The sequence below is a fragment of the Platichthys flesus genome, chromosome 2, assembly GCF_949316205.1.
Source record: "Platichthys flesus chromosome 2, fPlaFle2.1, whole genome shotgun sequence".
Lineage (NCBI taxonomy): Eukaryota > Metazoa > Chordata > Actinopteri > Pleuronectiformes > Pleuronectidae > Platichthys > Platichthys flesus.
Window position 1 is genome coordinate 24,053,949 of NC_084946.1, and position 14,531 is coordinate 24,068,479.

General features: G+C 42.8%; 2 protein-coding genes across 10 annotated transcripts in view; one reads left to right on the forward strand and one right to left on the reverse strand.

The window, feature by feature from the left end:
- rap1gapb (RAP1 GTPase activating protein b) overlaps nt 1–1,496 on the forward strand; it is a 96,458-nt gene extending 94,962 nt beyond the window's left edge. For all 7 annotated transcript variants that reach the window (XM_062407150.1, XM_062407126.1, XM_062407127.1 and 4 more), the window contains one exon: nt 29–1,496. The gene's annotated coding sequence lies outside the window, so the exon portion shown is untranslated. The remainder of the gene's footprint in view (nt 1–28) is intronic.
- padi2 (peptidyl arginine deiminase, type II) lies at nt 1,367–13,879 on the reverse strand. 3 transcript variants are annotated; one of them, XM_062407179.1, is made up of 17 exons: nt 12,165–12,263; nt 11,254–11,456; nt 10,245–10,416; nt 9,789–9,858; nt 9,435–9,496; nt 8,884–9,001; nt 8,318–8,467; nt 7,946–8,136; nt 7,451–7,554; nt 6,622–6,733; nt 5,963–6,070; nt 5,726–5,877; nt 5,468–5,615; nt 4,767–4,860; nt 4,565–4,644; nt 3,263–3,400; nt 1,367–2,377 (listed from the first exon to the last, which is right to left on the reverse strand). In XM_062407179.1, coding segments are annotated over exons 2-17 (1,935 nt in total). In that variant the 5' UTR covers nt 11,256–11,456; nt 12,165–12,263; the 3' UTR covers nt 1,367–2,143. The 3 variants fall into 3 exon arrangements, with proteins under 3 accessions (XP_062263163.1, XP_062263147.1, XP_062263154.1); XM_062407163.1 differs by lacking the exons at nt 11,254–11,456; nt 12,165–12,263 and adding an exon at nt 13,584–13,879; XM_062407170.1 differs by lacking the exon at nt 11,254–11,456 and having other exon boundaries at nt 12,165–12,394.
- Nucleotides 13,880–14,531: the final 652 nt, after the last annotated feature.

The following is a 14,531-nucleotide window of genomic DNA, read 5'->3' on the forward strand; positions in this document are numbered from 1 at the left end:
AAATCTCATCTTCTCTCCTTGGTCTCAGCATTACCATTAGAGGCATTTGCCAAAAATGAGCAGAGGGCAATGATGATTTCCCCCGCTGATGCAGAAGGGGAGCAGATGGAAGCCCGAACAGGAGACCGAGGGATCTGCCGCCTGTCACAATGAGACTTCCAGCTTCACGGAAGTGTTCCTACCCGTCGCCCTCAATCCAGCTCCACGGAGAATCCCTCTTAAACGCTCGAGGCGAAGACAAGGAGACCTCCACCACCACGTCTGGCTGATGGACTGTCACGTGTCAGCTGGCTTAGCAGAGTACGTCTGCCTGCCCCGCTCTCCAGGCCAGTATACGCTCTGAGCTCTGACACCTGATTCTTTCTGTAAAGTGATCCCTCTCCAATGTCGTGTCTGCTTTTCAAGATCAGGAATTGATGAACGGGGGCTTTAATCCCGAGAGGAGAAGCCGAGGGTCCGTAGAGGAAGCGTTGCACTAGAGAGGAAATGTGTTTTTAATGTCCGCCTCGCATCCCACTGTGATATTGTCCATGGGTTTTAAATGTACCGGGTGTGCGTGCGTGTGTGTCAGTCAGGCCATGTTTTGGTTTTATTATCTATTCCTCTTCTTCTGAGTATCCTGTGAATATTGGTTGTAAATTCCTCATGTTTTTGATGGAGGGTACGTGACCATGCTGCTGTTGGTGGCTGCATAAGCATAATTTACTTGGAAAATGTGTCTGACATGTTTTTTACATTCAAAATGTCAATGTTCAAGAAATTCAGACTGTGATGATGCTCTATGAATATGAACAGAACTCCTGTAGAGCCCCAACCAGCAACATGCATCCTCCCGTCCAATCCTCTCTGTCACACGCTCCACTTGTTGATTTGATGTCTGTGTGCGGGTGTGTTAAACAAACGGTTCTGTGCATGGTGTAAATCTGCTTGCCAAAAAAAAAAAAAAAAAACACCTCTCCTCCTGAACACTGGTGCCACCCCCCCGCCTCTGTGATTTGTGTTTTTATTAAGGGAAGAAACCAGCCAACATCTCCGCATTGCTGATGGAGCCAAACGCCACAGTTCTATTTGTAAAGTTGAATATATGTATATGACCGAAGCACTACCCCCCCCCGGATGCTGACCTGCTGAGAAACATGACTTGTCATGAATTACACTGTGACTGGTCTGGACTGTTGCCTTTATGATTGTCGCGCGAGCTGCTCTGATGTAAAGGTCATGTTTAAAAAGGCACTGCGTTGCCGGCTGGGCTTGAATGTAAAACTATCGGCTGACAAGTGATGCTGCGCGTGAAGTGTGAAGCAGCTTCTCCTTTGAGTGGACGAGCTTCCCCCTGTTTATCGTTTGTTGTGAAGAAAAGAAGGGATTTGTTCACTTGTTTTATTTCAGTTGTGTAACTGAAGCGGACATGAGATTCATTGTCTTTAGTTAATCAGCAAAAAGCATTTACATTTTACACATGAAAGTACAAAATGTTTGAAGACACTTGACCAAAATCTGTCGAAGCAACAAATCACAAAAACAAGAAACATTTGACTCCACAGAAAATAAGGCATTGAAACAAAAATAGACATATTTTGGTAATAATTACATGAGTGTGTATTACAGCCTATAGCATTGATTTTAAATAGAAGTATGATGGATCAAAAGATTCTTCCTCTGGACATGGGAATGCTTGAGTAGATGAAGTACGCCCTCTTGTGGCTGTGTGATTTCATAGCACACTATGTGATCCATTCATCTAACTGTGCTTAACACTGTCCGAAGCCAACGTCGATCCAAACCATATAAACATTGGAAGTGAATCTTCTCTGTGCTTGATTTAAATGATTGTAATTCTGTTTGTGTTAACAGTCTGCTTAAGCCCGTGTTCAAAAGTTTGTAAATATTGCTGTACATCCTTTTTTTGTAAATGAAGCAAACAAAAAGGTTTAATAAATATGAAGATGCACAACATCAAACCTCTCTGGGATTTGTTTTCTGCAAAAGAAATGTTGATTAAACCGGCACTTGCATGATTTTAAGACAAAGTGGTAAGAAAGACCTTCCGTCCAACCTTAAGTAAACTTAATATACTATTGTTCTCCAACTAAATTTGAAACCCTCTCTATTCCCCCGTCACCATCTACTGCTCAGTCCCTGTTCACATCTCCAGGTTCCACCACTTGAAGTCGAACGCCTCCCGGCGGACGTTGGAGCCGCAGTGCACCTCCCCCAGCAGCTTGTGGTAGGAGGCGAAGTCGTCAATGAAGGTGCAGGTGAGGCCCAGCCCCCCCATCAGCGAGCACATCTCCGCCTCCAGGACGCAGCGACCGTTCACCTTGGGGCCAAAGGGCTTCGGGATGCCCAGGTTCTTCCCCAGAACGATCATGTTCACCTGGAAAGAGATGAAACCGATGATGAGACTCTCAGCGGCGCTTATCTCTAACTAATGAGTGCTTTCATTCCTCTTACATCGGAAAGAACCATTAGGAAACGGTGGATTCGTTATCTATACCACTTATCCTTTAAGGGTCATGGGGGGGCTGGAGCCAAATCCCAGCTGACATTGAGCAAGAGGAGGCGTTAACCCTGGTCGCGTATCACATACAGTAACACTCTCACATTCAGGGTTACAGTCTTAAGTTAACCTAACCCCAGTCTGTTTGTCTTTGGACTGTAGGAGATGACCCACGCAGACACTAGAAAACATGCAAACTCCACAAAGAAAGACTCCGGCCAAAGTGGGAATGGAACCATTTGGAAGTGATCACAGCCAGATTTTAACCCCTTAATGCCTGAATTAATTTCCAATTATTTAAAAAAAATATTATTTGTGTTTTTGGCTGTCATACAGATGCTAAATGAATTGGAGATTGTTAATTTAAATATAGCATATACAATAGAAATAAAATTAAGGTATGATGCAAATAAGCGACATTAGGCTTAATTAAAAAAAAAAATCCAGTCTCTGGTATGTAGATTGATGCTGCTTTTGCTTGAAATTGAAAAACAACATATGTTTCTGTACAATCATTGCTGTTCCATCATCACAGTATTTCAAATTCAGCTTAATACCTCAAAATAACTGCACAGTCCCAAGGAGCTAGTATGTATTTTCCACTTAGACCACTAGATGGCGGAAGAGTGCTTCCAATACCTTCCTTGGTATGGTAGTATTTGCACCATCAGGTACAATCGTCACCTCTGCGGCATTAAGACCGGAATGGGGTTTGAGGCAAATTCGTGACATTCGTCCACAAGGGGTTAAGTCTGAACCCACCATGTCAGGGTAGTACGCCACCGCTCTGCTCCCGGTCTTCTCCTCAGCCAGCTTGAATAGGATCGGCAGGTCAATGATGTCCTCGTCCTCCAGGCCCAGCTCTCTCTTCAGGACGTCTCTGTTCCAGTCAATGCAGCTCTGGGAGAGGGAAGGAAAAACAAAAATGCAGTCAACTTGTTGTACGACACACCAGAACTATCTTCAAAAGCCTGAAAACAAATAACTGCTCAGAAAAATTTCGCCTAGATGCAGAGCTCCGGGACTCATCTCTCCAGGGTCTCTGATTGTCAAATGTCGGCGCTGCTAAATTCACCCTGGTCCACTTCAAGTGCAAACATCTCTGAGCTAAAACAACTTGCTCCGAAGCAGCAGGCGACACAAGTGTCCAAAGTTTCAGGAATCAGTTTGTCTTTCACTTATGAGGAACGCAGCAGTAGGTTGTCCAGGTCAGACGTGTGCACAGCGACAGGGAAACATCCAGAGCATTCGAGTGAGGAGCGATGCCTGGGCAGAAGATGCAGGACTTGACGTAGAACTTTAGCTGCTCAGTGGTTTTGTTTACAGACGAGTTCAAACTGGTTCCAGCTCACGGAAAAATACTTTTTTGTCTTTTCAAGTTTTTCGTCACCGTCTTCCTCGAGCACGGCTCCTCTCATTCATCCTGAGGTATTTGTATTCTCTCTCTCACTCGCTGCCAGTTCTCCAAAAATGCTCCTGCTGTATTGTCGCATTGGGCTCACAGGAATATTTTACCAAAGAGTTGGATGTTTGTGTTCTCACGTACAGGAGCTAGTGTTTGAAAAGAGTTTGGAACTTGAGAAATAGACGACAAACTGCCTCTGGAAACAGCGTCAGCTCACAGGAGCATAGGCTCTGTCAGCTGGTGAGGTATCGGTGATGGCACCCTTTTCTCTCCCTGCTTTTCAGATGGCAACTCGCAGTTCGGTAGCAGCTTTGAAGATCAGTGTAGGAGGAGGAACAAAAGGTCTGGGGCTGTTTTACATGATTCAGATTTAGCCGCTTAGTTCCAGTAAAAAAGGGGAAATCCTCATGTCACACCAGCGTAACTTTACCCACATCCGACCCCACTGGGATGAAGTGAAACGCTGACGCTGTGCCAGGCCTTATCGGCCCAACATCTGTGCCAGGCTCCTCTGGCTGAATGGGAACAAATCCCTGCAGCCCCGCTATGGAGAGGAGGTTTTTACAGCAGCATACTACTGCCTGTGGGTTTTAGAATGAAATATTCCACATTGTCAGACTCTGGATGATTTTCACGGTCTTTCATCATCCACCACTCACCTGCACGTAGTTGTTCTCAGCTTGGAAACTCAGATCACTGAGTATATCGTCCACTGTTCTTGTTTCTTGATCTTTCAGACCTGTGAGTGAATAAAATGCAGAGCGAGAGTTGAAGAATTACTTGATGATGTTCATGAATGAGAGGTTCTCCACTAACACACAAACACACACACACACACACACACACACAGAGGCCCTATACCGTCAAACAGCTTGGCTTGTCCGTGGCCATCGCTCTGTAAGCCTCTGAATAGCTTGTACCCGGCGTCGGGGCTGGCCAGCAGCAGCCGGAAACGCTGTGGACAGAAACACAAGAGACAAACATAACAGTGGCTGCACCGTATCATGAGAGCTTCAACTATGCCACCACATCTGAAACAGCATGTCACCATCGAGCAGTAACAGCCGAGGGCAACGTGAGAGCCTGTTTGTTGTCTCTTCTCACAACACAAAAGTTTTTATCGTACGATGTCTATGACCATTATTATTAATACTATTTCTTAACACTGATTGTTTGTGAATTTTATATTGTTAGTTGTAAAGCACTTTGTTACTTGTATTGGAAAGTTACTACTGTTATTGTGTCATATTTTCTGCCACCAATGAAGTTATGGTTTTCTCTATTTGTTTGTTGGTTGGTCACAAAAATTACAGTTTGGATCCTGGACTTTTTTACCCCACTTTCTTAAACATTGCACGATGGCGTTTATCAACGTTTTTTTTCCCTGGGGGAATAAATTGTGGATCTTAATGAAAGGAATCAGGCAGATTCAAGGGAGTGATGTGTGAAGTTGTAGTTTATTATCTCCGCCAAATAATAAACTGGCCTTTGGTGGAGGTGCAGTCTGAGCTCTACTGAGTGCCATTCTATTTTGTTTCAGTTTCAAACTGTGGTATCTTTACCTTTCTGTCAGGTGCAGGAACAAACGTCATGAATTCATCGACGTGGCCGACAGTGAGCCAATCGGAATACAAGGCAATTGGCTCCTGAACCATCTGGGCCCACAGGAAGTCCTGAACCACTTTGGTCATGTTGCGTCCTTTAGTTGCCCTGAAGGACATGAACAGATGCACGTGTTCAGACATCTTCTGTTCAACATGCTGAACTGAACTAAAGCTGTCCGTACATTCCTGGTAAGTCAGGGGAACTTGAGGACTCACGTGGGGAAAGCCACTCCAATGATGATTCGGCCCAGGGGGTAGTTTCTCCCGTCCACAGTAACAGGAGGACTAACCTCCAGGTTCCCGAACGAGTCCAGACTGCTCACGTCCTTTCTCCTGGCCATCCTCGTCACGTAGCCAAAGTCAGGGCCCTGAAGATTTGAAATTATATCAGATAGGAGACAAAATCATGTTTCTATAGGAACGTTTCATAGTCTGGAAGCTTTTAAGGATTACCAGCAGCTCGTTGTATGGAAAGTCCTGGAGTTCTCCATCTCGAGGGGAATCCAGAACAACAGGGAACCGGTGATGAGGTGAGTCGATGTAACCGAACTCCAGCTCATCCTGAAACATCATATATACGTTATGTTTTCTGCTCTGTTTGAGTTCTTATCGGATATTCAACATAACAACATTATGATTTCTGCATGAATGCTTTGTACAAGTTTTGTGTTTCATATACATTTTCCTCGTTTTTTTAATGATTTCATTGTTACCAGATCAACTCATTTTTTGTTGTGCGGTGATGCAACTTCTCCTCCTTCTCTGAAACCTATGACACAGCGAAGGCACTTCCTGTTTCACACCACATGTTATGACTCGCCGTGTTCTAATGAAGATTTACCGACTTGCTCGTCACGGGCCCGGACGCTTTCTGAAGTTTCTTGTATTCTCGCACGATTACTCATGTCAATTACACAACTCATAGTATTTATAAACGGAATTTCCAACTCATTCAATCGGGATTTCGTTTTGAAGCCTTTAGCCTAACGAGGAAAACTCAATGGATAAAGTGGAAGAAGTCTCAAAAACTTTAAAGATGTGAAAAAGAAGCAAACATCAAATTATTGCAAATGACAGTTGAAATCTACATTGCAGCGGATTTATTTTCTGACCTGCATCCATCGATCTCCTCTGTTCAAATACTCGTGGCAAATCTTCAGCTTGTAGCCGCTGCTCTTCACAAGTTTCATCATGCCTTTAAGGAACTGGTAGTTATCAGATGTGCTGGGAAAGCAAACCACAGGCAGACATGCAGATTTCATCAGGAGATATGTGGCAATTTTTCATGTCATTTCATTAATCAAAAGACTAAAGTTGATTTGGTATAAATGTACATTTATTATGAAATGATGTTTAAATATGCAAATATGCATTTAGATGTAACTTTTGCTGTACTTAGGGTTCAATTGTGCCAAGTTAAGAATTACTGCCCAAAATAATGACTGATACCTGACAGCAGATTTAGGATATATGGTTTCAGCCTCTTGTTAGGTAGTGCATAATTGCTTTTGATAGTAAATGTTAACAATGCACATTGCATTGCTGCTTCAGTTTTGTACTGTGCAGTTAGCACTACCTCAAGCAGAAGCTAGAAGCCACAGAAATACCAGTTTGCAGAAGCATGAGTCTTGTGAGTTGGTGGGCAAAATCGTACTTCAGCTGTCCAATACAAACAAACTATCTCCATTGTATACTATGTTACATTCTATAGTAGTACAAAAACAATTGACGTTAGGAATATAATTGTATTTCCGCAAAAGGATTTTCCACATATTTAAATTCTCCCAATTTAAAAGTACAACCCAAAAGCTTCTAGCAGGTGAGTGACTGTTCAAAAATAGTTGAAGCATTTCCTCAGTTGTACGAGTTCAAATTGAAGTGAGTGTGCAAGACTGTGCCCGTGACTAACATCATCTTTATTATTCATCAGTCTTCTCTTACCTGCACACAAACACCTCTACAGGCTGCAGGGTGTTGGGTGTCATGATCCAGGGCGCCACTCGGAACACCACCGTGTCTGTGAAAATGGGCGTCTCCGGGATCCCCTGTGGAAACAAGAGAAGCTGCTGAGGAACGACGGTTAAACAAACTCAAGTCTAATCATTGTTTTGCGTTAAACAGTTTCATGAAAAAAAAAAAGTTTATTTATGTTGCTGACACTCAAAGGTTATTCTCGTCCTTGGAAACATTTGTTATTATTAGCAAAGAACATCACCAAATTCAAAGGTTAATTTAATAGATATTTGGGAGCAATACACCAGATCATAAGAAAAGATCATTAAGAGTAAAACTATGGACCTTGACTTCAGATTATTGGGGAAAGTATATTTCTATTGTTTGCAATTTCCTAAGATACAAGTCAATTAAAATACAGACAAGCAGAAAAGGGAGTTGGAGATGAGAGAACGGTGTGAGTGCCGTGCTGCAGGTCTTAACTGTGCTAATGGGCTCCAACAGACTGAGGTTGATTCTGAGGAGGCCTTCGAAGTCCTTGTCGGGAAACCTGAGGCCCTCCACGTAAAACTTCATCTCTGCTTTGTCGCCGAGGTACGGCACTTCCTGTGACAGCACCTCACTGTGCAGCACCAGTGGATAGTCCTTCAACGGGGAGCTATAGACGAAGTTCGCTGGTGAAATGAGATAAACAACATTCAAATACTGAGGCACCGAGTTTTGGTAGAGGAAAGAAATAACAGTTAAAAAAGGGGATGAACATAAAAGATGAAAATAGTGCGAAGCCTGAAATTGACAGGCTGCATTACATGCATCATGCATCATCTGTTTTCGGGGGCTTTCGTCTTTACTCACTTATGGCGTTGTTCGTGTTGAGGGACCTGGACCTGAACACTCTCATGCTCTCTGCGTCGCCCTGCGAGATGTGCAGGGTGAGCTTGTAGCCCTCTGGGAGCTTTGCAGGGCCTCTGGTCCTCAGCACCATGAGCGACATGTCCTTCAGATCTGCACCAACGCAAACAAAGACTCATGAGAGCCCGAAGACCACAGACTTTACCCTGAGGTATTCAACTTGATATTTTTTTTCACATTCATCTCTTGTGATGAAGCTAAACACAGACAGCGCGTGGTCAGCTACACACACACACACACACACACACAGGTACACACACGAAAGTCGAGCTGCAGCTTAAATTAACACCCGTTTATAATATCAAATTTCAGCTCTACTGGTTTCTCCACTTCAAGGTCATTTGATAGGTCGGTTTTATCAGCCCAGCCTCTTTACATTTCTCTTTAATCAGTAATTTTCCATGTCGCCTATTTATTCAGCTGACTTTGCCAAAGCAAACACGTCTTGCTTTTCATAATTAAGCTCCCGGTACAGACAGAAGAACATAGTCACTGTTAAACCCTCTCACCTGACAGCTTGGAGATGCGGCCCTGGTCGGAGTCCTGTTCCTTCATATAGGTCCGCTCGGAGTCACAGTTGACCAATAGGATGGCTCCATGTCCTTTAGGACCCCACGTCCAGGAGCCCTGACAAGGTTTCAACAAGCCAGACACGGGAGTTGAGTTATTTCACAGATTTGCTGCTCTGTGTTTCACAGCATTGAACAGAGTACGAACTCCAGGGCTGTAACGTGTGCATATTAAACTGTCAAACAAGGAAACATTCAGGAAGTTGACAAAGCAAAACTTTAAACCATCTCTGACATAAGCCCCTTCAGGCATCTATAGAGAAATTATCTCATGCAGAGTTTACAGCAGACAGGTTTGAAGACTTAAATAGGACGCAGGAGCTCTATAAATAAAAGAGGAAATGTGCCGCGCAGAGTGACTTCAATGAATCGAATCCTATTCATTAAAATTGTTGTGTTATTGTTTATCAGAAAGTGAGGAAAACAGAAAGTCCCTCCATCGTTGGTGTCAAACTTTGCGCTGTCATCTTGAACTGTCACTGAGAGATCACCTTGTTAGGGTTGTTTTTCTCCACCACACCGTCTCTGTCCGCATCCACATCCAGAGAGATCTCTGTGGGACAGACACATTCAAGATAGTGGCTCCTATCATGATACAACTATTGTTTTCAAAAGGCTATTCGTATATATTTCCATATCACAGTCAAGCACGTTGCTCTGAACTTGAATATTTGCAATATAAAGATGGTTCTGGATAAAAAAATATGAGTTCTGACTGAAATCTGATTTGATTTAAACACACAACTAGTGTTCCGCTGACAAATTATTAACATAATTAGTTGTTACATGCTTTATATACATTTTAATAGAATAAATGTGTGTTGCATTTCAATGTTTTAACTTACCAACGGCTGTCAGGTGCAGGATCGCTCTCCCCAACACCTCGGTCTTCTCCCCATAGTACCTGACAGACAGCTAATAAAACAAAAGCACAAATTATTTAGATTCTCAAAATGAGAATGCTTGAAACCACATATTTTAAGATAATGATTTGCATATTGCAACTGAGCTCTTTTTAATGTGGAATATCCCTCTGGTTCTGTAAAAAAAACAAACAGGTACGGGTGCCTTCAGGAGGGCGACACTGAGTTTGATTTATTTCCAGTAGAGTCGAAGTCTTCTCTTGAAATGTAAAAGTTTATTTTTTAACATGCAGTGTTTTTGCTTTGGGCTCCATGACAGACTCATATTCATCCTTTGAATTTGCATTTTGCCAGCTCGTTTCCCGGAGCCGTTCCCGTCCCACTTCTCCCACATTTTGAAATATGACACTTTGTGACAACGGTGTCGTGCCACTTTACCTTGCCATCATATTCATGCTCGCTGGCGCGGCTCATGCTGATGAGCAGCACCGAGTTCCCATTGAGAGGGATGGGGGAGAGGTGGGAGGTCTCCTGGGGCGGGGGGCTGATGCTGCACTGAACGCAAGGGGTGCACTTCACAGAGAAGAACTTGGAGTTGGGTGGGGCGCTCCTGAGAACAAGAGAAAGAGACGGTTATTAGGGCTGCGTCTGAACACCACAAAGACACGTTACCGCCACAGAGGAGGTCAGAGAAAGACAACAGACGTCTAAAAAGTGACCAAATGAAGAACTGGAATTGGAGTCGACAGACTGGGACACCTCATACTTCCCCTGTCTACCACCTCTCCACCACATGTTGTCGAAGTCAGCTGTTGTGCTCTGATGTCACTATCACCGGTTTGTTTAAGAACAGATTAAAAATGCTCAGCTGACAATTCGTGCATTGTCAGAATTATTGGGGTGATCACAATAAAGACATTATTTATCATTAAAAAAACATTTAAAATCACCTCCCCTCTACCCACCCACACACACACACCTATAGACACACCTGGACAGCTGTTTACACAACGTTACAATTAGACCATGTCTGTTATTCTTTATCTATTTAGTCGTACCTGCAATTCTCATGTCAGCTTCCATCTATTCATTCAATATGTGGAATTTCAGTCAGTAGCCGTTCAGTTTCCCAATGTGTGTTTGTACAATATTCATCTATTATTCTTTTATTGAGTCTTTATTTTTACTTTAGATAGGTTTAAGACCAAATTAAGAAACCGTACCATTCTAAAATATATTTGTGTCAAACTGATATTGTACGGTGCCCTTTTATTGTGTTTGGTCTGAATGACGATAAAGTTAATTTTTTATTTGTCGAACATTTGAAGCCTCCTTGTGGCTCCTGCTGAACTGTGGACTTTGTCCCCGATATCTCATATTAGAAAACATCTCTTTACTGCAATTGACAGAAGGAACAGTAATGAGTATCTGTTTCAGACAGACTTACATGTATGTAAACCGAATCTTTCAGATACTAAAACCGCTCTCCTCTCCTGGGAAAATGCAGCTTCTATTGTTGCAGATTCCAAAGGACCGCGGGAGGCTGTGCCGTGTGACACTCCCCACATTAATCCGGTCCTGCTCTGTTGTGTAGGCTGGCATTTGGCAGATCCGTATAGCCCACATTTCTTTGGTACAACAAAGTCTCTCCTGTTGGCAGCACAGTGTACAGTTGATAGCAACAACAGACGTCTGTTGATTCTCTCCACAGTGCAAACAAAAGACGACCTACACCACCAGGAACTGAACCAACTATCCTTTCCTCATTCATGTTGACATAGGTTAACTACCTAGATGCAGTTAGGCTAGGGTTAACTGTTTCCAGTTGATAAAGGTTAAACCAAAACACACAGGATTGTGGATATAGCTAAATTAACTTTATATCGATATAGTTAACGCGCTTCTCCACATCCTTGTTGATATAGGTAAGGCATAGACATATTTGTCTTTGTCCAACCTGTACATATAAACAGTTACAGGTAGTCTAGATATAAGGGACACCACTCAGTGGGATGCAGTACAATATAATAATAAAAAAGCAGTTGTATTTAATACATTGGCGATTAAGGAATCTATACTTAATCTATAATCAATGAAAGTGATGTATGCAGATGAAATAGTAATGCATCAACCCTGCAGTAACTTCCAGCTTCATTGTGGTTTTAACCCTCATTTTTGTTGATGTAACTATGGTTTGTGTTGTTTTGTAACTGTAGACGCACATTATACTGAGTAATACTTCTAAAATAGCCCCTGCTGCAGTCTACCCTTGTAGGTATGAATGGGGTGGTCGTTATATTAGAGATGCTGTCATTCAACACAAATGATTACTGATAGCTGATTGGACAAGAGTCTCACCTGTTCAGGTTCACGTTGAGTTCCGAGCCAACCACGTATACAATTCTTGTAGTTTTGTCATAATCTACTCTGAGAGTCCTGGGGTGGATCATGGCTGCAGTCGTCCCCCACGGTCAACCTGCTACTGACAGACAAATGTCCTGGTACCGTTACTAGATGCAGCCTTGTTATTACAGCCTTGTGATTACTGACTCTCCTCAGTGCAGAAGCTCAACGAGTGATTATGAGGCTGCAGCTCCTGTATGCTCGGCCTCTGATTGGTCAGTCAAATGCCCAGCCCACCACAGCCACCCCCAAGGTCCACCCCCAGTCAGCTCTCCCTTTCCTTTGTCTTCTGTCGCTCTCCGTGTCTCTCTCTTTCTCTTTCGTCGCATTGTTTGCTCAGGTCTCTTGCATTTCTTTATTTAGAGAAAAAGTTTGAATATAGGGCGGGAAAAATGGAGTTGAAGTTTTTTGTCTTTCCCATTTATCTCTGAGAACATTACTATACCAATGGCTTGACACTTCTAAATTTAGTCTAAATGCTATAAAAAATACAAAATAGAGAAAAAACATGATATTAAAAATATTAACCATAAAATAAATGTTAATACAGATTTTATTTTACATCGTATTGGTGTCTTGCGAGGGCCAGCTGTGGTTCCAAACCATCATTGTGAGCACATATTGGATTGTCCTCACAAATTCAAAAGGTTGTTTGAGGGTTTAATGTTAATCCTTTAGTTGTGATGGTTATGGTCAGGGTAAGGGGCTAGGGAATGCATTATGCAAATGAGTGTCCTCACAACTATAGAAATGTGTGTGTGTACCTATGTACGGGTGTCTGTGTTTGTTACTGTAATTATATCTAAGTGAGGACATTTTGACCGGTCCTCACTTACTCAAATGGCTGTTTGAGGGTTAAGACTTGGTGGAAGGGTTAGGGTTGGGGTAAGACATTTAGTTTGGATGATTAGGGTTATGGTAGGGGATAGGGAATGCATCGTGCCAAAGAGTGTCCTCACTAAGATAGAAATTCCAATGTCTGTGTGTGTGTGCTCTTGTACAGCTATCTTTGTGAGGACCAGATGAGCCTACAACCTACGGAGTGAGGACATTTTGGGAATGTGAGGACCTTTTGGCCTGTCCTCACTTTGGGACAGCCCTTTAATGGACTGTTTCGGGGTTAATACTTGGTTTTAGGGTTAGGGTTAGAATTGGGTTAAGATTAAGGGTTAGGGTGAGGCTTTTAGTTTGGATGGTTAGGGTTAAGGTAAGGGACTGTGGAGTGCATTATGCCAATCACTAAGCTGTACAACCGTGTGTGTGTGTGTGTGTGTGAGTGTGTGTGTGTGTGTGTGTGTGTGTGCGTGTGTGTGTGTGTGTGTGTGTGTGTGTGTGTGCGTGTGTGTGTTGCAGGATGATCTGATTTCAGTTTACCTGCTCAGGTTTGTCTTCAGAGTGGTCCCAACAACGTGGAGGGCAGCCTGAGGACTCGCTGTGTCCAGGCGACATGTTCGGTGGTGTCCTGCGCTTCCTGCGCTTCCTATTCTCCTCCTCTGCAAGAACTCAGGTATCCTGGTCTGTGACACCTGTTGAAACATTGTCGGTCGTTTCCCTGCCTCAGATGGTTGGAGGATTTGTTGAGCTGTTGTCCTGGCGCTGCAAAATCTGGAGAGGAGGTCTGGACAAGGCAGCCTCTCGGTTTGTTTGTCAGGGAAAAGGAGAGAAGAGCCCGGGGGATAATAACCCAGGTATGACTGGTCTTGACTAGACCAATGGGTGAGGCTCCTTCTGCAGGGCGGCCCAATCCTGAGGGTGTGGCCAACCTGCCGGGACAGAGACCAAGAATTTCAACAAAGACAGTTATCTCATAAAGGTTTTACCCTGAGGAGTAAAAGTTAGCATGAGAATCTTTTGCAAATATACATAGTTTAATATTTAGTTTGCATGTGCATCATGTTCATCATCCAACTGTTACCTATATCAATCAATCAATCAATCAATCAATCTATCTATCTATCTATCTATCTATCTATCTATCTATCTATCTATCTATCTATCTATCTATCTATCTATCTATCTATCTATCTATCTATCTATCTATCTATCTGTCTGTCTGTCTGTCTGTCTGTCTGTCTGTCTGTCTGTCTAGCGATCTATTATATTAATACCATATTAATTCTGTTTCATCGGATGTTCTTTATTTTGACAGTTTTATTCAACTGTTGTAACAAATAAAGTTTACTAATATTATTACTTACAATAATGTTGAATTCCTTAAGGGATATATTGCATAACTTGCATAATAAGAACTGTTCACTCATGTAGGAAAAAAAGAGGGATTACGTGTTGATTAAAAAAAACATATTTTATGTGTTGTGTGAT